This window comes from Schistocerca piceifrons, chromosome 1 (genome assembly GCF_021461385.2).
Source record: "Schistocerca piceifrons isolate TAMUIC-IGC-003096 chromosome 1, iqSchPice1.1, whole genome shotgun sequence".
Lineage (NCBI taxonomy): Eukaryota > Metazoa > Arthropoda > Insecta > Orthoptera > Acrididae > Schistocerca > Schistocerca piceifrons.
In genome coordinates, this window is record NC_060138.1 from 649060526 (window position 1) to 649085741 (window position 25216).

Genomic DNA, 25216 nt, shown 5'->3' on the forward strand with positions numbered 1-25216 from the left:
TCTAATCTGACCTTTATATGTTATCTCCCGACCAGAAACAGGATGAAATTTTAAGGCTAACGAAATATTTTTTAGTTTCAATACGTTCTTGAATCTTTTTTTTTATTTTTTCGTTTGAGGTTCTGTGTTTGGTGCTGAATTACAGGTTTTCAAGTCTACTGTTGTTCAACCAAATTTCCCGGTATTCTGTAGTTCACAAAGCCTATTTCTTCTGACTATTTAAGTTAACTAATGTTTTAACGCCATTTAAGAAGGCCTCTCCCCAGTTCTCTTCTTTGGTTAATGTTGCCAATAGTTGATAACTGTAGGTTCATTTCACAGTTATCTGCCTGATGAAAACTTTTGGAAAAGATAAGATACGATATCTATTTCTCTGAGCATTACATATTGACAGATTATCAGTTATTATAGAATCAGTGATAAGGCATTCAGTTCCTTTTAATACTGACAGAGCAGCAGGATGCAGAAAATTACGATACATTACCACAAATAAACTAACGTATCATCCGAATGGAATACGACACTTAGGTGACAAAAGTCATGGAATACCGCCTAATATAGTGTCAGACCTTCTTTTCTTGGGTGTACAGCGGTAACTCGCTGTGACATGGACTTCATATGTCGTGGAAAGATCCATGCAGAAATATGAGCCATGCTGCCTCCATAACCGCCCATAATTTGAAAGTATTGCCGGTGCAGAATTTTGGGCATGAACTAACCTCCAAATTATGTTCTATGTCCGGCAGTGTGGCTTGCCAGATCATTCGCTCGAATTGTCCAGAATGTTTTTCTAACCAATCGCGAACAACTGTGGCCCGCTGACATGGCGCAGTGTCATCCATAAAAATTTCTTCGTTATTTGGGAACATGCAGGCCATGAATGGCTGCGGATGGTCTCCATGTAACTGGACATTACCATTTACAGTCAATGATCGGTTCAGTTGGACCCTAGGACACCATCAGTTCCATGTAAACACAGCCCACACCATTATAGAGCCACCACCAGCTTGAGCAGTACGTTGTTGGCAACTTGGCTCCATGGCTTCGTGGGGTCTGCGCCACACAAGAACCCGACCATCAGCTGTTACCAACTGAAATTGGGGCTCATACGACGAGGCTACGGTTTTCCAGTCGTCTACGGTCCAACCGATATGGTCACGAGTCCACGAGAGGCGCTGCAGGCGATGTGGTGTTAGCAAAGGCACTCGTGTCCGTCGTCTGCTGTCGTAGCTCATTAACGCAAAATTTCGCCGCACTGTCCTGACGGATACGTTCGTCGTACTTACCACATTGATTTCTGTCGCTATTTCATGTAGCGTTGCTTGTCTGTTAGCACTGACAACTCTACGCAAGCGCTGCTGCTCTCGGTCTTTAAGTGAAGGTCGTCGGCCACTGCATTGTCCGTGATGAGCGATAATGCCTGAAATTTGATATTCTCGACACAAAAAATGGTTCATATGGCTCTGAGAACTATGGCACTCAACATCTGCGGTCATCAATCCCCTAGAACTAGGAACTGCTTAAACCTAACCAACCTAAGGACATCAGACACATCCATGCCCGAGGTAGGGTTCGAACCTGCGACCGTAGTGGTAGCGCGGTTTCAGACTGAAGCGCCTAGAACCGCTCCGCCACATCGGCTGGCATTCTCGGCACACTCTGGACGCTGTGGATCTCGGGTTATTGTATTCCCTAGCGATTTCCAAAAAGGAAATGTCCCATGCGTCTACCTCTACCTCCGTGTTCAAAGTGTGTTAATTTCAATCGTGCGGCCATAATCACATTGGAAACCTTTCCACACGATTGAGTGCAAATGACAGCTCTGTCAATGCATTGTCCTTTTATACCTTGTACACGCAATACTACCGCCATCTATTAGTGCATATTGCTATCCCATGACTTTTGTCATCTCAGTGTATGACTTTGGGTGATCCTCAGTGTTCTACACCAGGAAAGTTTTTTTTATATGCGTTAACGATTTGTCTTCAGCTGGAAAGGACAGCTCTAAAGCTGACTGCATGTGCACTATAAAACTGTCTTATTAGCTGATGACCAAGCCTAATTGCTGTAGATTCATGTCAGAAGCTGAAGAATATAGCGAATCATGGGCTGGAAAGTAACAACGTTTGGCTTCAGCTAGTAAGTCGTGGAAGGAGTTATACCCTATACATCCAGTTTCTTACACATGATTCTGTTCGTGATTTCTCTTGTGACACGACTAATGAAACAGAAAACACCTGGTCTTAGGTGATGGTAAGCTCTCGTGGATATTGATTATCTTCTGCTTAGATACACTGAAACTTGCTTTCGTTGAATAATTCCATTCCTCACACAACTTAGGCAAGTCATGTGTCATTCGTTCGGCTGAAGACTTTAGCAGTTAAGTCGCATAAGATATCACACACACACATGTGTCATTCGTGGTGTTTATTCACGAACCTTACACGGGCTTCTTTTTAAATACTGCAATTGGGGCTCTGACGCAGTATATACACTCCTGGAAATGGAAAAAAGAACACATTGACACCGGTGTGTCAGACCCACCATACTTGCTCCGGACACTGCGAGAGGGCTGTACAAGCAATGATCACACGCACGGCACAGCGGACACACCAGGAACCGCGGTGTTGGCCGTCGAATGGCGCTAGCTGCGCAGCATTTGTGCACCGCCGCCGTCAGTGTCAGCCAGTTTGCCGTGGCATACGGAGCTCCATCGCAGTCTTTAACACTGGTAGCATGCCGCAACAGCGTGGACGTGAACCGTATGTGCAGTTGACGGACTTTGAGCGAGGGCGTATAGTGGGCATGCGGGAGGCCGGGTGGACGTACCGCCGAATTGCTCAACACGTGGGGCGTGAGGTCTCCACAGTACATCGATGTTGTCGCCAGTGGTCGGCGGAAGGTGCACGTGCCCGTCGACCTGGGACCGGACCGCAGCGACGCACGGATGCACGCCAAGACCGTAGGATCCTACGCAGTGCTGTAGGGGACCGCACTGCCACTTCCCAGCAAATTAGGGACACTGTTGCTCCTGGGGTATCGGCGAGGACCCTTCGCAACCGTCTCCATGAAGCTGGGCTACGGTCCCGCACACCGTTAGGCCGTCTTCCGCTCACGCCCCAACATCGTGCAGCCCGCCTCCAGTGGTGTCGCGACAGGCGTGAATGGAGGGACGAATGGATACGTGTCGTCTTCAGCGATGAGAGTTGCTTCTGCCTTGGTGCCAATGATGGTCGTATGCGTGTTTGGCGCCGTGCAGGTGAGCGCCACAATCAGGACTGCATACGACCGAGGCACACAGGGCCAACACCCGGCATCATGGTGTGGGGAGCGATCTCCTACACTGGCCGTACACCACTGGTGATCGTCGAGGGGACACTGAATAGTGCACGGTACATCCAAACCGTCATCGAACCCATCGTTCTACCATTCCTAGACCGGCAAGGGAACTTGCTGTTCCAACAAGACAATGCACGTCCGCATGTATCCCGTGCCACCCAACGTGCTCTAGAAGGTGTAAGTCAACTACCCTGGCCAGCAAGATCTCCGAATCTGTCCCCCATTGAGCATGTTTGGGACTGGATGAAGCGTCGTCTCACGCGGTCTGCACGTCCAGCACGAACGCTGGTCCAACTGAGGCGCCAGGTGGAAATGGCATGGCAAGCCGTTCCACAGGACTACATCCAGCATCTCTACAATCGTCTCCATGGGAGAATAGCAGCCTGCATTGCTGCGAAAGGTGGATATACACTGTACTAGTGCCGACATTGTGCATGCTCTGTTGCCTGTGTCTATGTGCCTGTGGTTCTGTCAGTGTGATCATGTGCTGTATCTGACCCCAGGAATGTGTCAATAAAGTTTCCCCTTCCTGGGACAATGAATTCACGGTGTTCTTATTTCAATTTCCAGGAGTGTATAATCGCTTAGGAGATTTGTGGATAGAAACTTTAGCTTGTTTAAAAGAAATAAACGCATTCATTCAGTGGAAACGAGATAGATAATCGATATTTCTGTTGCGAGCACGTAATTAGTGCTCACAGCACTGTGTTGGACACCTGTTTAACAGCTTTCACAATATTTGATACCTCTTCACGAGAAATTGCATGTTTTGAAATTCAGGTTGGAAGTTCCCCTTTCAGGGAACTCCTTCGCTTCCATTTAGACGTATTTTATGCTTTCAATTATTTTATGGAAGCTTAATTAGCTGAAATCAAAGAAATAATAGATAACATTGTCCATGTAAAAGTACTTCAGATCAACTTGATGTTTTTGTAGTAAATGTAAACCAATGTAATGAACTGGAAAAGTGCGACGACTATTCCCATCAACGGGATACCGGGTTGTTTACCTTATCAGACCATCGTGAATATGATTTTCCACCGTTTCCCAAATAATTCCTGTCATATCCCGGGATTATTCTACAAACAGGTTTTTATATCTTTGCCCACTATTAAAATTCTATATTGTGTGTTTTATGTTACTATTTTCACTGTTATTGATATGATGGAGAATTATATTTTTGGTAAATTTTACAGATTTGTTTTTGAGCAGTTCTGGATATCTCGTGACATACTAAACGATTTTGTCTCTCTGACCAGACATCCAATAAAGTACAAATTAATAAAATAAAACTGATGAATAAGAGAACTTAAGTTATATATTCAACTTCTTCTTCACTATTGTGGAAGTAGGAAGTAGGAGTAACCTTAATTTCGCATATTGAGATTTAATCTTGTGTGTGGCATAGTGTATCCGTAGATAATACAGGAATTACAAGGATTATTAGAATATATGGATCCCCAAATGGTCTCGTTGCCAGGAGAGAAGAATACAGTCAATTTAAAACTATGCGGCAGTAATCAGATGCTTGTAGAATCTGCATAATTTGCTCTGTAATTCACTCTTCATTGTTTGGCAGAGGGTTCTTAGAACCACTTTCAGGCCATTTCTCTACTCTCAACTTTCGAAAGGCATGTGGGAAAACTGAACATCTATATCTTTCCGTGTGACGTTTGATTTTCCTTACTCTGTTACGATGGTCATTTCTCCATGAGTAGGCGGGTTTCAACATAATATATTGGTTTTCGGAAGAAAAAGCTGATGATGGTAATTTTGTGAAAAGATCTCGCCGGATGGAAAACGCCTTTTGTTTGATGATTGTCACCCCAACTCGCTCATCATATCCGTGGAACTCTCTGCCCTATTTTGCGCAAAAACAAAACGATCTGCCCGTCTTTGAAGTCTTTCGATGCTCTTCGTCAGTCCTATATGTGGTAGGGATCACATAAGGCACACTAATACGCGAGGACGGACAAGCGTAGTACAGACAGTCTCTTTGGTAGCTTTATAGCACGTTCTGTACGTTATACCAATCCAACGCAGTCTCTGTTTCGCCTGCCCCACAAATGTTCTGTGTGATGGTTCCATTTAAACTGTACGTAATTGTAATCCCTAGGTATTCAGTGGCACCCACGTGGTAGTCCTTCGTGTAACACGTAACTGGCTTGTGAATTTTACCTCCAGCAAGTACACTGCGAGTATATTTTCTCTAGTAGATATAGTATCTTAAATTAAAGAAAACTGAAATAGTTTTGATCTAAGCTGTTATTAAATTAGCTCCACAGACAACAAAAATGCACTTCCAGCATTGAGCTAGTTTGGAGTACATGTAGTGACATAACGGATTAATGTGTGAGCTGAAGTTGCAAGAAGCCTTACAAGCCGACCACGTAACAGTTCCAAACATATGCTACGCAGAAGAAGAGAGGGTTAGGAAAACTTACAGCTACCAGTGGAATTCCATTAACGCTTTGAAGACGAAGTACTTACAATCGCGAAATTGAGCGCACGGAAGTCACAATTACTAATCGGAATGCCCACCTGAGGACAAATTACGTTACTGAAAGATGCGTGGGTACAACACGTTAACTAATAACTAGTGAGATTACTCCCAGTGGAACAGAGAACCCAAAATTACAAGATTAAGATCAAGCGTGTTCTAGAAAGAATCCTTGATTAAATCACATTCTAGTGGCACGGCAAAAAGGATTTGATAATTGACAGAACCCTTAAAAATAAAGAATGTTTAATAAAAATGACAGATGCTAAGACTATTTCTCTCATGCAACATAAAGCGTAAATTTCCCAAAAAATAATGATAGAGAACTCGATAAAGGACACTGACATAATTATGTATCTGAGCATGAAATGTGTTTAATTTCGTACATTACTAAACTGTCAGTCCTTCACTACGTCTTGAAACAACGCAGCTTACTTGTACGATTATCTGTGAATAAATACTCGGTTCTATGTGGCACATAGTAGTCAAGTACACTTGACTGCTATGAATCTAAGTGAATGATATCTCGCTTCGCTTCATTACCGCAATATCCTTTTAGAAGGAACGTAGATTTGAAAGCGAAGTACTCTACAACGTTATACAACGTGTATGCAAAATCCTTGTTCCTAATGCAAGAGAAAGTAAATAATCTGAAATTCCTGGAGGCAAAGAATGAAGTTTCCATTTTGATGGTGCATGATGCGCTTTCCCACTATTTTGTCCTTGCTCGTGAATCAGATATGACATCACCTTTACCGTCTCACAAGGTTCGTCTTCGTATTTTGATACGATAGACTTTTCATACCAAAATCATTTTACATTGACTGTGCTCTGGAATCCACAATTACGTCACAAGCGTTGAGTATTAAATTGAGTATTATTATTACCAGAAAAATATAGGGTTTCGTCCTTTATAAGGAGAGTTCCAGGGACATAATGAAATTGCTTAACTTATCTAAGGAGAGTTTAATATTTTACTAAATTGTGAGATCCTTTTGGAAGCTACTAATAGGCTTGGTAATAATGTCAATAACACACACACACACACACACACACACACACACACACACACACACACACACACGCTCACTATGAACAGTTTGTTATAATTTATTGTTTTACTTCCTTGAAATGCGTCTTTTCGTCAGCTTACAGTCTTTTTAATGTTCCAGAACTCGTTCGTGATGCGCTGTGGAACAGAATCTCATTAACGGATCTAATAACTGAGGTAAGTCGCCCATTTGATCCTTACTTTCGCCATAACGTTTTACGTAGTGCTGATATTTGAATGTCATCTGATGGAAAACATACTAAGTCTGTGGGACGGCGGATTTAAATATTTGGGTGGCTCACCGTCTTTTACGAGATCCTGCCAACTATTTTTGTGGTCAGCCAGAAAGCGATGGAGAACATACTGACCATAGTTTCCAGTCTGCACGTTCACACCATTGTCCAGCACACTGAAAGAAATGTTTCTAATCTCTATTTTCTTAGCGGGATCAAGACTATGATTATAAATGAAGATTTGGAATTCTAATTGATACATATATTTAGTAAAGTATCTCACACACAACATGAAGTATTATTATGTTCATACTGACAATAAATCTCTCTATCCTAAACAGCGCAATAAGCAGTTCAGAGGCGACCTCTACGGTAAGTTCCTACCAAATTGCCTTTCGCCCTGACTACTAATACTCAAATTAAGGGTTCGCCTCAAAAGTGGAAAATAATTGTCACCACTTGCCACGCAGATCTGTAAATATCACGGACGGCACACTAGTAGTTACTCTAGCGAAAATCTAAGCGATCCAGGACGGTGTACACTCCTCGCGAGTTCTCTACCAATTATTACTGAAAATCAACGTTTTCAAACAGCCTGTCTCTGACGTCATCCGAGGCGGCGCGCACTCCGGCGTTTGACAGACGCGGATCTTACAGCGGCTGGGTGCAAAGTGAAGCCTTCCTCTTGCTTTCGGGCTGTACTTATATATGTGGCGCAGCGGACGACCAAGGGAACACCTGCTGTCATCCCCCTTATGCACACGGCAGCAGTCTCTAAACGGCCGCAAACACAATATTTAATAACAAAGTTATGAATTAATTTAGAATCTTCTTAATTTTTACTTGCATGTAGGTAAGTTGGTTGAAATAACAGAAAACGTTTCAGCTCGCTAGCGCAAAAACTTTGCGTAACAGAATTTTTAGAACGGAACTGACAGTACATCATTACCTCTGAACTATAACTTTAAGAGACTTTTTATTGGTTGTCATTAACATTACGGTCCTAAACTTGTTACAGCTCTATTACTTAATAGGTTTTATCATGTGCTGTAACCAAAATTTTCTGGCATTAAAATTACAGATACTTAATCTACTACAACTAAGGATGTTCTAGTTCCAATTTTAATTTTCATTAAATTAATCGAAAACTATTAGATGTAGCTTAATGAGGTTACTTAGTTATTATTTTTAGATTGAACTGTAGCATCATACAAATTTTCACATTTCTGAATCTAACAGTCGGCCAGAGTGGCCGAGCGTTTCTAGGCTCTACAGTCTGGAACCGCGCGAACGCTACGGTCGCAGGTTCGAGTCATGCCTCGGGCATGGATGTGTGTGTAATCCGTAGGTTAGTTAGCTTTAAGTAGTTCTAAGTTCTAGGGGACTGATACCTCAGAAGTTCAGTCACATAGTGCTCAGAGCCATTTGAACCATAAGTCTAATATTTAGCGCCTTCAATTTTTCTTAAAAACGCGGATTATGTTAACATTTTTATTGTATCATGTTGAGACTTGCACCAGTTAATTTTGACATACATCTGCACATTATAAACAATTTCTGACTTTCTAGCTCTATTATTTGGCGCCACTTATTTTTTTCTTAAAACGATGTATTTAGGAAAACTATTCATCTAATCACTCTAAGGCTTGACATTTAAAACATTATCACATTAAAGTATATGTTGACAAAGTTTCAAGAAGAAATTTTAACTTTTTATTTTATTCTTAATTATGGTGCCATACTTGGCCGCTTCTCACAGACGCGATATGGTGACCCACCGCTTCTGGCAGTGAACTGGGGTAAGTCCCGGCACACTCTCTCGCCTCTGTATCTCAGATCACGGATTAACACTACATCAGACTGAGGAACATATCTTGTCGTCAAACACATCAACATGATGTAATGTTAATTCGTGACTTGGAGAGGCTTTCTTGACCGAAACACGTTGACGGCGAACGAATACGCGTTATGACCTTTTGAATGTATAGCTTTTAAATACGCGCTGGCACTACCTGTTTGTCACCCGCTGCGCCCCACTGCAGACATTTAATGCCCGAGCGCCAAGTACAGTACAGTGGAGTAAAGGTTTGTGAAATGCTGTTTTGGCCTTGGTAACATGCTTTCTTCATTATTCAAGGTCCGTGGTTTCTAACCTGTTGCTGGTGCCAGAGATCTCTTTCCTCTGAACATTTTCATATTGGGATTTCCCAAATGCTTGTACATGTTGCTTCTTTGATTTGCGACATCTTTTTCCGCAGTTGCAGATATACAAGTTTTATAAGTGAAATACCGTATTTCGCAACTGTAATAAAAATTAAGTGTTAAGACCATTTTGTGCAATGTTGCATGCATCTATAATTATCATTATGTGTAGCGATCTGTACAACGTTAGTTGCTATCACTTTTCTTCGTATTCTTTTCAATGGCTCTCCTCTCGAACTGCAATTGTGGCTGAGTCTTTACCTATTCCAGCCAAGAAGCCCACTACAAGTAAACAGATGATGATCGACGGTGGATACAACTTTCTACGCTCTTCGCTGCATATTGCTTTCCACTAATAATTGAAACTTCACTAATCCAAAATATTGTTGTGATGTTATGGTCGTTATCTTTACAGAATATCACATAGAACACGTTTTGGAAAGAATTGTAAAGTTCATTCTCTATTCGTAATGGTACAGACTGGCTCTGGTGTAACTGCGTGAAATATATGCACAACTGCGTACGGACAACCATCAGCTCTATAATGGCATGACGAACACAGATTTCCTGCTTATCGTGAGCCGTCGCCTTACCATCAGGCTGCCCGAGCTCGCCCCACGGCCAGTCTCAAACTTCCACATGTCAATGATGTGTCTACAAACTGCACTCATACACCTGTTATGTGTATTCCGGGACATGGGAGACATTTTAATTGAAAGTCGGTCGCTCGGTGTCGGCTGATAGATATGATATCGCGGTGCAAGTGTTGTCGACATGGATGCATCGATCTGCAAACTTTCCGAGATTTTTGGTAACAACATTTCCCATTTATATATTGTTGTTGTTGTGGTCTTCAGTCCTGAGAATGGTTTGATGCAGCTCTCCATGCTACTCTATCTTGTGCAAGCTTCTTCATCTCCCAGTACTTACTGCAACCTACATCCTTCTGAATCTGCTTAGTGTATTCATCTCTTGGTCTCCTTCTACAATTTTTACCCTCCACGCTGCACTCCAATACTAAATTTGTGGTCCCTTGATGCCTCAGAACATGTCCTACCAACCGGTCCCTTCTTCTTGTCAAGTTGTGCCACAAACTCCTCTTCTCCCCAATTCTATTCAATACCTCCTCATTAGTTATGTGATCTACCCTTCTAATCTTCAGCATTCTTCTGTAGCACCACATTTCGAAAGCTTCTATTCTCTTCTTGTCCAAACTGGTTATAGTCCATGTTTCACTTCCGTACATGGCTACACTCCATATAAATACTTTCAGAAACGACTTCCTGACACTTAAATCTATACTCGACGTTAACAAATTTCTCTTCTTCAGAAACGCTTTCCTTGCCATTGCCAGTCTACATTTTATATCCTCTCTACTTCGACCATCATCAGTTATTTTGCTCCCCAAATAGCAAAACTCCTTTAGTACTTTAAGTGTCTCATTTCCTAATCTAATTCCCTCAGCATCACCCAACTTAATTCGACTACATTCCATTATCCTCGTTTTGCTTTTGTTGTAGTTCATCTTATATTCTCCGTTCAACTGCTCTTCCAGGTCCTTTGTTGTCTCTGACAGAATTACAATGCCATCGGCGAACCTCAAAGTTTTTATTTCTACTCCATAGATTTTAATACCTACTCCGAACTTTTCTTTTGTTTCCTTTACTGCCTGCTAAATATACAGATTGAATAACATGGGGGACAGGCTACAACCCTGTATCACTCCCTTCGCAACCGCTGCTTCCCTTTCATGCCCCTCGACTCTTATAACTGCCATGTGGTTTCTGTACAAATTGTAAATAGCCTTTCGCTCCCTGTATTTTACCCCTGCCACCTTTAGAATTTGAAAGAGAGTATTCCAGTCAACATTGTCAAAAGCTTTCTCTAAGTCTACAAGTGCTAGAAACGTAGGTTTGCCTTTCCTTGATCTTTCTTCTAAGATAAGTCGCAGAGTCAGTATTACCTCACGTGTTCCAACATTTCTACGGAATCCAAACTGATCTTCCCCGAGTTCGGCTTCTACCAGTTTTTCCATTCGTCTGTAAGGAATTCGCGTTAGTATTTTGCGCCGGCCGAAGTGGCCGTGCGGTTCTAGGCGCTGCAGTCTGGAACCGCGAGACCGCTACGGTCGCAGGTTCGAACCCTGCCTCGGGCAGTTAGGTTTAACTAGTTCTAAGTTCTAGGGGACTAATGACCTCAGAAGTTGAGTCCCATAGTGCTCAGAGCCATGTGAACCATGTTAGTATTTTGCAGCTGTGACTTATTAAACTGACAGTTCGGTAATTTTCACATCTGTCAACACCTGCTTAAACTACGGAAACTTGGCATTACGTGCGCCGATTGGCCGCTGGATTTCCCTGTTGCCGGATGGTCTGGATAACTCATGACATCGAATGCTTTGCCTGCCGGAGATCGCGATGTATCCAAGTTGGTAGCGCGCCAGCCTTCCACTCTGGGGCCGAATCCCCCGGGATCCCGACACATCCATTGTAGTTCCATGATAAGACGTACCGGGAACAAAACCATCAACAGCTATTAGTCTTTTACAAATTGTGTCGGCTCTGAAATGGGCCTTTTTTGTAGCTAGGACACTGTTTACTTAAGCAGGTGCTCGAATTGGCGACCCTCTGACGAGGCACAGGCTTGTGTAACGTCGACTGGTGTTTTGCCAAACTCTTTCAAAGATTCCTGGCATCGCCTTGGTGTGATGGGCGGCATGTTGAACGCAATCCATTAATTCCTCTTCGTTTCTAGATGGTTCGCGTCCGGGTGGGTGAACTAGAACCTTGAAGAATCCCCACTGGAAGAAGTCCGGTGGCGTGAGGTCAGGTGATCGCGGGGGCCATGTCCTATGAGTACTTCTGCCAATCACCCGGCCGTCGACGAGTTCATTTAAATATCCGCGCACAGCACGACTGTTGTGTGCGGGCGCCCCATTATGCTGCAACCATATGCGTAGCCGTATGTCCAGGGGAACATCTCCCAGCAGGCCGAGTAGAGTTTCTTGCAAAAAGTAAAGGTAATTTGCCCCGGGAAGTTGAGGAGATAAGCGGGCCGGCCCAATCAGATGGTCACCCACAATGCCTACCCAAATGTTGAGCGAAAATCGTTCCTGGTGTCTGTGAAGGTATGTGGTACGTGACGTGAGGATCTCTCCTTGCCCAGTAATGAACGTTTCGAGTGTTGTAAAGGCCATCCCTATGGAAAGTGCACTCGTCGGTAAATAACACTATGGCGGGGAAGTCTGGATCTCATGCAGCACGTCGCAGAATCCAACGGCAAAACCCTAGCCTGTGTTCATAGTTCGCCACAGGATTTAGGTCTTGGACAGGGTGGAAACTAAACGGATGCTGGCCGTCATACCTGAAAACATCCCAGACTAACCGATGTGTGACCCCAATGTCGTGTCCAACCACTTGAGTACTTGTCGTAGGTGCTTCCTCGAAGCGCTCGAGAACAGTCTCTTCAAATGCAGCATCCTGTTGTGTTCGAGGTCTTCCAGCACCACCATGATATCCCGCTAACGAGCCTGTTTCTCCAAGACGACGGTGAATTGCTGTAAATGTTTGCGCGTGTGGGTGGCGTCTTACTGGGTACCGTTCCTCATACAACCGTTGGGCTTCATGCGCATTACCATAGGCTAGTTCATAAACAAAAACCATATTTCGTTGTTCTGCAATCGAATACTGTGCCACCATGCTTACTGTATGACTAAATCGCAGGTGACGTGTGTGTGCTCCGAAGCGAGGCTTACGTGTGAATACATCTGACGTGAGGCGGATACAAACAGCAAGACCTATTCGACGCGTGTGCATATCACGTTGGGGCAGTGACAGGGCGAGGGACGATTGCATGTGTGAACCGTCAACCGTAGCGCTCCCGTCAACCGACGAACGGCAATAGGGCAGTCCCACGGCCAATCGGAGAGCGTGTAACCAAGTTTCCGTAGTTTAAAAATGGTGCGTTGTCGACCTACACAACATAAATAATTTTGGTTTCTACTGGCATCAGCTATCCAGGGTTAAAATTTCGTGACACAGTTTTGTCATATATATATATATATATATATATATACTGCATATTCTTTATTAATATATTGGGCTCGAGACAAAGGCGCATGGCGCACTGCAAAGGTGCCTGTTGAGAAAGAACTCGTTCTTGAGACCTTTCAGTCAAATTCGGACGAGAAGACGTCTGCGGAAAACCTTGGAGTCTGGAGGATGGAGGCGGAATATATATATGATGTTTCTCCCATGCATATATAAATGGTGTTTCCGTAAGCGTGTAAAAACTTAACAGGACATAGAGGGTGCTCCACTGAACAATTATCGGCAGGGAACCTGGGGTCGGAAAAGCCAACCTAAGGAAATAATAGGGATAAAATCACATCACTGTGTACTTTTTTTATTTACATTAGTCAAGGGCAAATACCATTATTGACTGAATGAACGTACCATTTGTATTGTATCGTAGAAAATGTGCTGAAACTGACGGCCATCAACCTCAATTCAAGCGTGACATTGGCGAACAGGATTCAGACACCCGTTGACAAATATTCCAGGTATGTTTCGATTCACGTCATAGGCAGCTACAATTCTGGTAACTAATTCCATCTTAGTATCCATTGGGGTCTCATACAAAAGTGATATTAGATATCACCATAGGAAATAATCAAGGTGATTCAGGTCAGGTGATCTTCGAATTCAACGACCAGGAAATACTGTGCCGGTACTGCTCCATCATATTGTACTACACGTCTCTGAATACCACTGTGTAATGAATGGGTCTGTCATAGCACGTTCTGTCATGGGACGATATAAATACGATACGACAGAGCCACGTTACGGACCAGGGAAGCAAACAAAACCTGCAGCATGACTTCCTGGCAATAAGGCTCGTCCTCCTTGTTTCCTGGCAGGAAATAAAGAATGTACAAGTAAATAAACAGCATAGTACGTGTAAACGTGTGCATATGTTAGTTGTAAATAACCTTGAAAACAATAATGCTAGACAAAGCTGTAGACAAATTTACTTCTATATCTAATTATGCTGGCTTCTCCGACCCCAGGTTCCCTACCTCAAATTGTTCAGTGAAACATTCTCTATGTCCTGTCACATTTGCCGGCCGAAGTGGCCGTGCGGTTAAAGGCGCTGCAGTCTGGAAACGCAAGACCGCTACGGTCGCAGGTTCGAATCCTGCCTCGGGCATGGATATTTGTGATGTCCTTAGGTTAGTTAGGTTTAACTAGTTCTAAGTTCTAGGGGACTAATGACCTCAGCAGTTGAGTCCCATAGTGCTCAGAGCCATTTTTGAGCCTGTCACATTTTTGCACGCTCTTACGAAAACACTCTGATATTCCCTAATGAAAGTTCGGACGTACATAGACTACATATACTTTTAATATACGTAATATGTAAATAACTAGCGAACCCCGCAGTGCCTAGAATTGCTAAACATTTGTTGGATTTGGTCATACGTTTTAATCTCCTTCTCCTCCCCTCTGTCCATCTCCTCCCTCCCCCTCTCCATGTCCATTTCCCACTCCCCTCTCTTCGTCCATTTACTTCTCCCCCTCTCTCTGAACTTGAGTCTCTTTTGTTTTTATTGAAAATTCAGATTTCGCAGTAGGATTCTAATCATAATTCAAAAATTGTACACAAAACAATGTAACGTTTTGTTTCCTTTCTCACAGTCAGTTTTCAGAGTAAAGGGAAAGTTGTATTTGTGGCTTATTGGCTTATGATTAGAATACTACTGCGAAATCTGAATTTGTAATAAAAATAAACAAGGTTCAATTTTAGAGAGAGGGGGAGGAATAAATGGACAAAGATAGGAGAGTAGAAAATTGACGTAGAGAGGGGGAAAGAGGAGATGGACAGAGGAGGTGAGAAGGAGATTAAGACATATGACGAAATCCAGCACATGTTTAGTAATTGTGAGGCATTCTGGGGTTCGCTAGTACATTTATGTATTACACATATTAAAAACATATGTAGCCTATGTCTTCCGAACGTTTATTAGAGTAAAAATTTAAAGTTAATCGGTCAAGTACTTTTCGAGATTTTTGGTAACAATGTTTATATAGTAATATAGATAACCGTTCTATGTCGGCCATGTGTGTTGGTTTAGCTTTCCGATATTTTATGTACGAAGGGAAGAACCATACTCAGTCATTGACTTGTTCGTGTTATTAGCCAAAACTTATTTACGATAATAATTTGCATGTTCCGATGACAGATTTGCATGCTTATCTACTGCCTAAAAGAATCCTACTGTGGCTGATGACCGCGTAAGATGAAAAAGGTACCCAAGTAGCCAAGGTCCACAAAACTTTATTGCTACAGAGAAATAATATTACAGCGTTAGCAACTGAAACAGCTTCCGGGTAAAGCAATAGAAGGCTCATCCTGATACACTGAATGTTGTCCCGAACACTATAACAGTTCTAGAAAAAACAAGCAGAGTACATGGTCGGCTACTACCGAGAATAACAGTTCTTGAACTACAGGCAAGTGTATTGTCGGTCACTATCGAGAATAACAGTTATTGAACTACAAGCAAGTGTATTGTCTGTCACTACCGAGGATAACAGTTCTTGAACGACAAGCAATTATATTTTCCTGTCACTATCGAGAATAACAGTTCTTGAACTACAAGCAAGTATATTATTGGTCACTACCGAGAATAACAGTTCTTCAATCTACATGAAAGGACACTGTCGATCACTACTGAGAATAGCTGCTGTGGTCAGAGTCTGTATAAGCGGCACTGGATATCTCAGGGTCTACTGGTGAGCGATCCACTTTGACGACTAGACTGGCGGCACTTCTGATGTTGACTCGAGACGTCGTCGAGGTCAAACTGGAATTCAGGAGGAGGAATTAGTGTATAACGCTCCGTCGACAACGAGGTCATTAGAGACGGAGCACAAGCTAGAAAACCTCACTCTGGTTGGCTGGACGTGGGTCTGAAACGTCGTCCTCCCGAATGCGAGTCCAGGGTAACCACTGCGCTACCTCGTTCGGTACTGGAATTCACACTGGTTTGCGACGTGCCGGGCGGTGTCTTGCAAGGGCCAGGAAATACAGGAAACAGCCTCGCGTCACGTGGCACGCGGCTGCGATCTAGTGACGGCTGTTTCCGGTGAATGTGGGGTCCTCAGTACTGCAGCAGCTGGGGCAGGCAAATTGAGTTGCGCCGACTTGTAGTGCCTTCATCGTGCGGCAACCTGCATCACTATGTCTTGTGGCGGGTGGCTGAATCATAAGGCATCAGACATATACCACATTCCTCTCGCCCTCGCCAGAATTGGCAGGGCCATCTCGTTGCTATGGCTTTGAAGGAGACAACATCCGAGGATATGGCACTCGTTTTCCCCATGCAGGAGACGCCGGAGTCGTCCGGAAGGAGTGGACCTGAGAACAGGAGCGCCAATGAAGGCCGACAGAAGGGCCCGGAGGGGATGCCCCAAAGAAATGAAGCCGGCATTTTGCATGAGAGGGGAAGACCCTGGAGTATGTAGTTGAGGACAATGATCAGAGACGTGTGTGATCCACAACAATTGCAGAACGACATAGTGTGGCCGCGAGACAAAGGCACATGGCGCACTACAAAGGTGCCTGTTGTGAAGAACAATCCTCGTTTCTGAGACATTTAACAGTCACATTCGGAAGGGAAGACGTCCGGGGAAAACCGTGGAGTCTGGAGGATGGAGGCGTAATTCTGACAACAGGCAGGAAAGAAGATGTAAGGAAGAGTCGTGACCCGCGCGGGATTAGCCGAGCGGTCTAGGGCGATGCAGTCATGGACTGTGCGGCTGGTCCCGGCGGAGGTTCGAGTCCTCCCTCGAGGATGGGTGTGTGTGTTTGTCCCTAGTGTGTAGGCTTAGGGACTGATGACCTTAGCAATTAAGTCCCATAAGATTTCACACACATTTGAACATTTTTGAAGAGCCGTGGCCTGATAGGACAAGGAGCAGGCAGCAGAGGCGACAGGACAGAAAGATGCTGCCACTGGATCGATTAGGTGATGGCAGTCAGGAGGCTGCAGCTGATAGCACAAGAAACACCAGGGAGACGCCAACGGTGGATGGATGCAAGCAAGCCACCAGTGTGCTGGTCCATGGTGAGCGGGCTTGTGGTGAGTGGACTTTGCCAGTGGCGTGAGGCCAGCAGCTTGCGAATCTGCGATGTGCGGCCTTGATGCTGGAACCTGAGGAGGTACCCGGACTGGTGTGCCGGCTTCGCCGGGACAAGTCACGGCAGGCGCTTGGTGTGGGGGCTGTAAGGCGTTCAGAGACGTGTCAGAGAACCTGGCCAGGAGTACGACGACAAGGCGCTGGCAGCCGATGGGGGACAGCCGCTCGAATCAACAGTGGCCACCGGGATGCGATGTTGCTGATCTGCCAAGCCAAGCAAGAAATACAAGAGATGAAATGGTGAAGCCAGGTCCAGAGTGTGGGAGATGACCCTGGAGAGCCTCTGACACCTCGTCGACAGCGTTGGAAGGAGTTCGGAGCAGTGAGTCGCCCCTGGAAGGAAGGAGGGCCATGGTTTCTGGCAGAAGGCACAAGCGACACTGGGTGTGTCCAGCTGGATATCTGCCGCCAGACAAGAGCGAGGAGCAGACCTGGAAGAAAGAGAGAGATGCAAGTCCAACGTCAAGAAAGGAGAACCAGGTCGCTGAAGGCGGTGAGAGCAGACGTGGCCAGGCCTTGCGGTGAAACGTCAAAGACCGTAGTATAGGAGGTGCAGGGAAGTTCTTGAGACCGCTAGATGGGCGTGAGCAAGACTGTCCGAGGACGGCGACCAGTTGGGTGCAGCGTTGGGCAGGTTCCCACTGAGAGCGGAACGCGCGACATAGAGGTGCCTGTCGGAGAAGAAAGTGAGGACGTGAGACACGCGATATTTACAGTATCAAGGGAGGAGGTTCAAATGGCTCTGAGCACTATGGGACTTAACTTCTAAGGTTATCGGTCCCATAGAACTTAGAACTACTTAAACCTAACTAACCTAAGGACATCACACACATCCATGCCCGAGGCAGGATTCGAATCTGCGACCGTAGCGGTCGCGTGATTCCCGACTGTAGCGCCTAGAACCGCACGGCCACCCTGGCCGGCAAGGGAGGAGAGGTGGGAAAGGAATGAGGACACTGAAGGTGTGAAAACTTGGCGACAGGTGGAATGAAGGGAGATACAACAGGAGTTGACAATTGTGTGGTGTGTGGTCATAAGGCACCAGTCGTCATCACTGCCTTGTGCAACGCCAAGACTTTATAATTTTGCTCTTTGACGTCTTAACATTTTTTTTCTCTTTAACAAACAAATCTACTGCATACAGCAACAGGGTAAGTGAAAAACATAGCTGATTTTTTGTTTTTCATTACGATTACTGATAGGATTGTGACAGTAGACAGTCTAAGTATTTTCTTCATGTATAGAATATTATCAACCTAGTTATCTTCTAATACGTGCTGAAGCATTTCTTTGACTTTTATGGTAGACTAATAAGCTGCCAAATGATAGTTTTCTTGGTTGCTGTGATTATAGTGTTTTTTTAATCGTCTGTTGGTATGTGTATTTTTTAACAGCTTTTGGACGCCATAACAAAGTATATTAGACGTTTCAAAATTCCTATTACTGGTCTCAAGGGGCTGTAGAGGGTACTTGCTAGATAAGGTTTTGGTAAGGAATCCATGCCTGGACATGTACCGTTTGCATATAACGTTAATTTAAAGATCGGATGAATTTGAAATCTCCTGCTTCACGATACGCACACAAAGTGAGTAGAGGGCGCCATCCTTAGTCCCTTTTGTAATAATGACATCACATACCAGTTTCATCCGGCTAAAACAACGGGTGCAAGAAACTGGTACTTTCGCAAATAGGAGGGTTGCTCCATGGTCACGGCACACACGACATTGAAGAGGACGTCGTTCATCACATGGAAGGCAACCCGACGACGAGTACTGGAAACATTGCCTACGCCGTCACGGAGCTCTGAGCTCATTGTCTCCGCTCTGTGTTTACAACCAAACGTTACATTTCCAGGAATACGTTTCTTATCAAAGCTTTATCTACTAAATCCCCTTTACAAACCCTACAGGCCTGCAATAGGAATTGTAAAACACCTAGTATATGGTGAATCAGAACTCCACCAACCAATTATTATGGTATAAGGGAACCCGTGGTCTCTGGTGTCTAGTTACAGAGTAAATGCATTTCGTTTGCTTACCCTTATTTTTCCTTGTATCTGTACGCAATGAAAGTAGTTGTATAACAGCGGAAATGCCCAGACTAAATGCATTTCGTTTGCTTACCCTCATTTTTCCTTGTACCTGTACGCACTGAAAATAGCTGTATAACAGCGGAAACGTTATGGGCTTAGTGTATTGTGTGGATACAATCTTATTCCATTAACCAAACAGTACTTGCTGTTGACGACAGTAATGCCACTTTATTAACGCCCTCAAGGTTGCCTTCAGCAATGTTAGGTTCTGTCTGGGATTCGTTTATCCGACAGTACTGGTTAACACTGACGCACAGCAGTATGGATAACGAAGAATTGGCTTATATGTACCTCGTGTGTGGGTTCTCTGAGTGCACTGGAAGAGCGGCACAACGACGTTATGCTGAAATGTCCTCTCAGCGATCGTAACCACATTACGATATTTCTGGTCCTGCAACTTTTGCAACCGTCAAATTTTGCACTGTTGTGCAGATATCTGTGTAATACAAAGGTAGATAGTGGTAAGGAATCAAACATTGTGAAATTACTCTGTAACATGCCACTGGGGAGTGCGGATCGCTTGTACCAAAATACTCAGGAAGTATCCCCGACGGAATGGTGACGGGGGATTTCGGGTGCGCCACAAGAGGCGTGATGCGTGCGGTTGCAGACGCTGCAGGTGGAGGTGGGCTTCATCGCGGTGCTGTCGGTGGGCGTGGCGCTGGCGCTGGCGGTGCCGCTGACGGCGCTCGGCCTCACGTGCTGCCGCCTGCTGGAGGCGCGCGCAGACGCGGGCCGCGACCTCGAGCCGTCCGCCTGCCGCCGGCGCTCGCTGCTCTGCGGCCTCTGGACCGTGCTGCTGCTCATGGCGTCAGTACCACCGCTCTCTCCATTAGCAGTGCTCTGCACGGGCACCTTTAAAGTTTCAGATGACCCCTCGAAAAAGTTGTTCTGCGACCACGAATATTTGGTTTACTCCTTCTCCGCATACTGGCACATTTTCCCCAATGATGGTTACCTTGCCGGAAACCTTGTATGTAGAAGTCTGCCATTCGGATGCTCAGGAAAAATTCCTCCTCGAAAATAACCGCGTCATCGTCCTTCAATTGCCTGTCACGCATAGGGTTCCTCTCAGGAAATAGCAAGAATTCACTGCTTACCATGTCGGGAGAACACAAACGCTTAGCCAAAACTTGATAGCCCAATAAAGTAGCATTTGTGACCGTCACCTGTGCAGAATGGGACGGGGTGTTATTGTGGAGGACAGACACATCCAGACAGCTTCCCACCATTCTTCGTCTTGAAAGAAGCCCGTAACCACGTCAGGAGAGATCGGTAACAGTAAAGTACCTTGGAATAATCTTGGATGAACACTTAAACTGGAAATAACAAACAGTCACAGCTTGCCGGAAATCGCTCTCCTCCCTACATGCAATCAAAAAATTTAGAAAAATATTTCCAGCCCATGTTAAACAAAAATTAGTCCAAACACTAGTCTTGCCTAATCTTTACTACTGTGATGTAGTTCAACACGGCACAAATAGTGAAAATTCGAGATGCCTCGAGCTAGTGATGAATGCTTGCGTTAGATACGTGTGCAATATACGGTTGTATGATCATGTCAGTCCTTCATACTCCCAGCTAGGTTGGATACGCCCACATAGGGCCCGCTACCTCCACACGATGTGCTTACTTCATCGATTTATTAGTCACTAGTGCCCCCAATACTTATCTTCTCACATTAAACACCTATCATCATTCCACAACCGCAATACCAGATCGGATACGTCTAGCATCTTGCTGTACCTTTACATAACATAGAATCTTTCTCCGTGTCATTCTCCATCTCAGCCATACGGCTATGTAACGCGCTTCCCTGTGATCTGCGTCTTATCCAGAACCACTAAACATTCAAGAGGGAACTCAAAACTTACATATTAGGGACGGTATAGCCACCATTGTTGTGCGCCTCTCATCTTTTCCTTTCTCCTCTCCCTCATAGCTTCGAATTTTACCATTCTATTTCTCTTCCTCTAACCTAGCTACCTCTTCTATATCTCTTTCACCCCATTCTATCGTCTTATGTCTCTGCTCGATGTGAATAACTCACAAGCTGAAAGAACATAACGAGAAAATTCCCAACTAGCAATAGGACTGACATTCATAAAAGAAAAATATGTTTACTTCATATACATAGTTATTATTATTATTATTATTATTCATTGTTATAATTATTTTTTGATTGTTATAATTATCCTTGTACTACTGTTATAATCTCTATTTCTTTTTCTTTAACATTAATACTGTATAACATATGGTATGTCCATAATGTTCTGTACAAACTGAAATTCGTTCAATCTGAGTATGCCTGGTTAGGTGTAAGAGAGGGCCTTAAGGCCCTAATCTTGCCAGGTAAAATAAATGCATAAATAAATAATATGCTCCTGCGACGATTTACCTCTTAGCGCATGATCTGTTAACACAGAATCGTGGCAGGTCCAAGACACACACTGCATCGCCTTACCTAACGATGGCTGCGCCCTGGCCTTGGGCAGTAGTGCTAAATCCAAATGTTTCAACTACTTTCTTTTCTCCGTTGTCTCTGGACACGCTGATACACCTGGCACTTATCTGTGATTATTAGGTGGATAAATAAGTCATCTGTATGGGGCTGACAGAGCTTCAATACTTCCGTTGCTGCTTCGGTTTGACTGGCATTTTAAAAGGGTGTAAAGAGTAGCGGAAACCATTGGGCGGAAACATTTGTCATGTCCAAAATGTCTCGCAAGATGTTCAAAACAGATTGAACACTGATTTGCACTATTTCCACCACTGTCCCGATTGTGATACGCCTTACTTCGAGCAACACGCCCCCCCCCCCCCACCCCACCACCACACCCACCCCACATTTCTTGCAGTTCCCGTTTTTCGCATATATGTGGTCTTTTACTTAATTCTTCGTTTTTCAGGTTTGTTTGATCACATTAACAGCGTCTGCACCACTAATCTACTTTCTGATTTGACATCAGTTATTGCCAGATACCTCCACAAAGTCTATATGGTTGTTGGAGCCTTGCCACACGATACACCTGTGCCATTTTCTTTTGTTTCCTGTAGGGGTATGCTGTGGTGCTGCTGTGGAGGGAATGGACTGTGTGCAAAAACTGCAGACATTTCCCTATAAACAAACAAAAAATAAATACGTAACATTGCCTTTTTGGGATTGTATTTAAAATTATCGCTCGCTCGTATTAGTCACTCCAATATTTGTGCAAGTGGCAACAACAAGGAAGCATGATTCGTAGCAGTCCCACGCTACTACACGTGAAAACCTACACTGATCCTTGTTGAAATCGAGAGACTCAATGAGACAGATGGACATTTGAGAATGGCGAACATTTACAAGTGCATCTTAAGTGCCAGGGCATCTTATGCTTCAACTATGGAGGGGGCTGTACTCGTAAATTTATCGGTTCTCGAATGTGTGTCTTTGATACCTACCTGCACAGTATTGGATTTCATATTATTTGCTACGCCATTCAAGCAAATAGTTTTTTGTGAACGAAGTAAAGGTACTTCGGCTTCTGTAGTTTTTCAGATTACATTTTAATTTCGTATAAAAATAATGAAGCACTATTTTAGATTAGTACGTTTCCTTTGCTACGATTCCTCATCAGACTGTAAGGAAACTATTCGGTAAGAGGTTGATTCTTTTGCTTCCTTTATTATTTCTATTACCTTTTTTCTATTGGAATGCAGTAAAAGAATTTTTCAGAATTTAAGAGTTAAACTGAAAATCAAGAAGAACTTGTTTTCAAAATTGTGTTTTCGTAACAGTTTTTGAAAATAAGGGGAATGATTTTTAGTGTAGTTCTGTGGGGCTGAGGTAGTTTTCGTAACAGTTTTTGAAAATTAGGGGAATGATTTTTAGTGTAGTTCTGTGGGGCTGTGGTAGTGGTAATATGAAGTATGTATGAATGAAAGTTGTTTTTTAAGCACATTTTCAATGCAACGTTCTTTTTTGTATAACAAGTGAACAAACGGAGGCTGTTGTCCGAACTCTCACACTAAGAGGGAGCTGGTCATAAACGGAAACGAGTACATATTCGAGAAGCAGGATCAAACAGTAGCTGTTCTCATTCTGGTCTAGGGTGCTGATGAAAGGAGACTACCCACAACGTCAAACGGGAGACCTTGTTTTCTCGACGTCAAGTCTAGAGAACACCGAGAACACGATGAATCGAGAACTTCATACTTCTCGTATCTCGGACAGCACAACTCTCAAGTCCCGTTGTGGGTGATACACACTACTAATGAATGGTTGTGCCCACGCACGTTCAACACCAAGCAGGTTCAGAAATAACACAACTAAAAGATCATCCTGATCTGGCAGGAGTGTGACACAACAGTTTATTAGAACGTAAGAACCATATCGTTTATCCTAGCCATGATCATTAAGTTAGAAATACTGGTCTGTCCTGAAAGGGTATCACAGACATTGCTGGGAAATGTTCACACGTGGACGTAGTTGCTACACTTGCGATTACTCGGCAGTTTGGATGTGGATTTGCTGACTAGTGGGCTGCGGACGTGGCGTAAAGCCCTCATTGTACTACGCAGTCAGTGAACGGAAATGTGATTGTGGGACCGTGTAGCGGTCGGTGTCAGGCACAGAAAATAGTGAACTGTGACCTCCTAATGTTGACTGCTGAAGAATGGCTGGGTGGTGTCCTATAAAGCCGTCCGGCGGAAAAATATCAGTAAAGCATGATGGTGGCACGTGACTCGTGGAGGCGATATGCTAGCAGCACTGTGTACGGCGAGAGTAGCGTCACGTGGTACCTTAATAGCTGGAGGTTGTGTGATCTCTGCGGCTGTGTTGTTGACGTGCTGGAATGTTGGCAACCCGGGGTACACCAGTGTGTGGTTGGTGACTCGGCTGTAGGCGCCAACTGAGGTTAGAGCTACAACAATATAGTGTTCGAACAGTAATTGTTCCGGCACACAGCAGTCTGAACATCAAAACATCACTAGCCCCAAAACCTTATTGGATCCTTAGCGTGGAAAAGGCGCAGTTGTGACGTTTTTGTTACATAAAAAAACTGTTTCTTTGCACCTCATTTAAACACTCAAACAAATAATTGTTAGTCCGTATCATATCGCACGCTTACTTACTATGAATTTGTTTATGCAACACTGTATTCTCGAAGTAATGGTAACGCTTCGTCTATAAACGCTCGAGAATTATTATGCAGAAACAAAACCACTTAAGAACTTTTGAATTTCCTAACGATGTTGGTTTTGCATAGCAGAGTCACAGTTTCCTCTCTTGTGTGCCTTTCGCCTTTGTGGTGTTGGCGGCTGTGTGGTAAGCCCCGGCCGGACTGGGTGCCCGCAGCGTGGGCGTGGCGGCCATGTTCGCGAGCAACGAGCAGGTGAGCGCCGCCGTTCAGTGGTCGCCCCGCGTGCTGCACACGGCGCTGTCCGACACGGCCGCCTTCGTGCGCTCCACGCACCACCAGATAGGCTTCGTCGCCTCCAAGTCGCTCGACCAGGCACTCGCCGCCGCAGTCGAGGATCTCGACAGTGAGTACCTCCGCACAACGCCAAAGCCCGCTGCTATCTCAACTTAGGCCTTGTAGAACGAGAGTCGGCATGTAG

At 44.4% G+C, this 25216-nt stretch overlaps 1 protein-coding gene across 1 annotated transcript in view; it reads left to right on the forward strand.

The window, feature by feature from the left end:
* The window catches only part of LOC124760798, a 138455-nt gene that overhangs the window by 29310 nt on the left and 83929 nt on the right, over nt 1-25216 (forward strand). The window contains exons 2-4 of the mRNA XM_047249108.1: nt 7012-7067; nt 20226-20425; nt 24954-25141. Of these exons, the coding sequence (XP_047105064.1) occupies nt 7012-7067; nt 20226-20425; nt 24954-25141 (444 nt within the window). The remainder of the gene's footprint in view (nt 1-7011; nt 7068-20225; nt 20426-24953; nt 25142-25216) is intronic.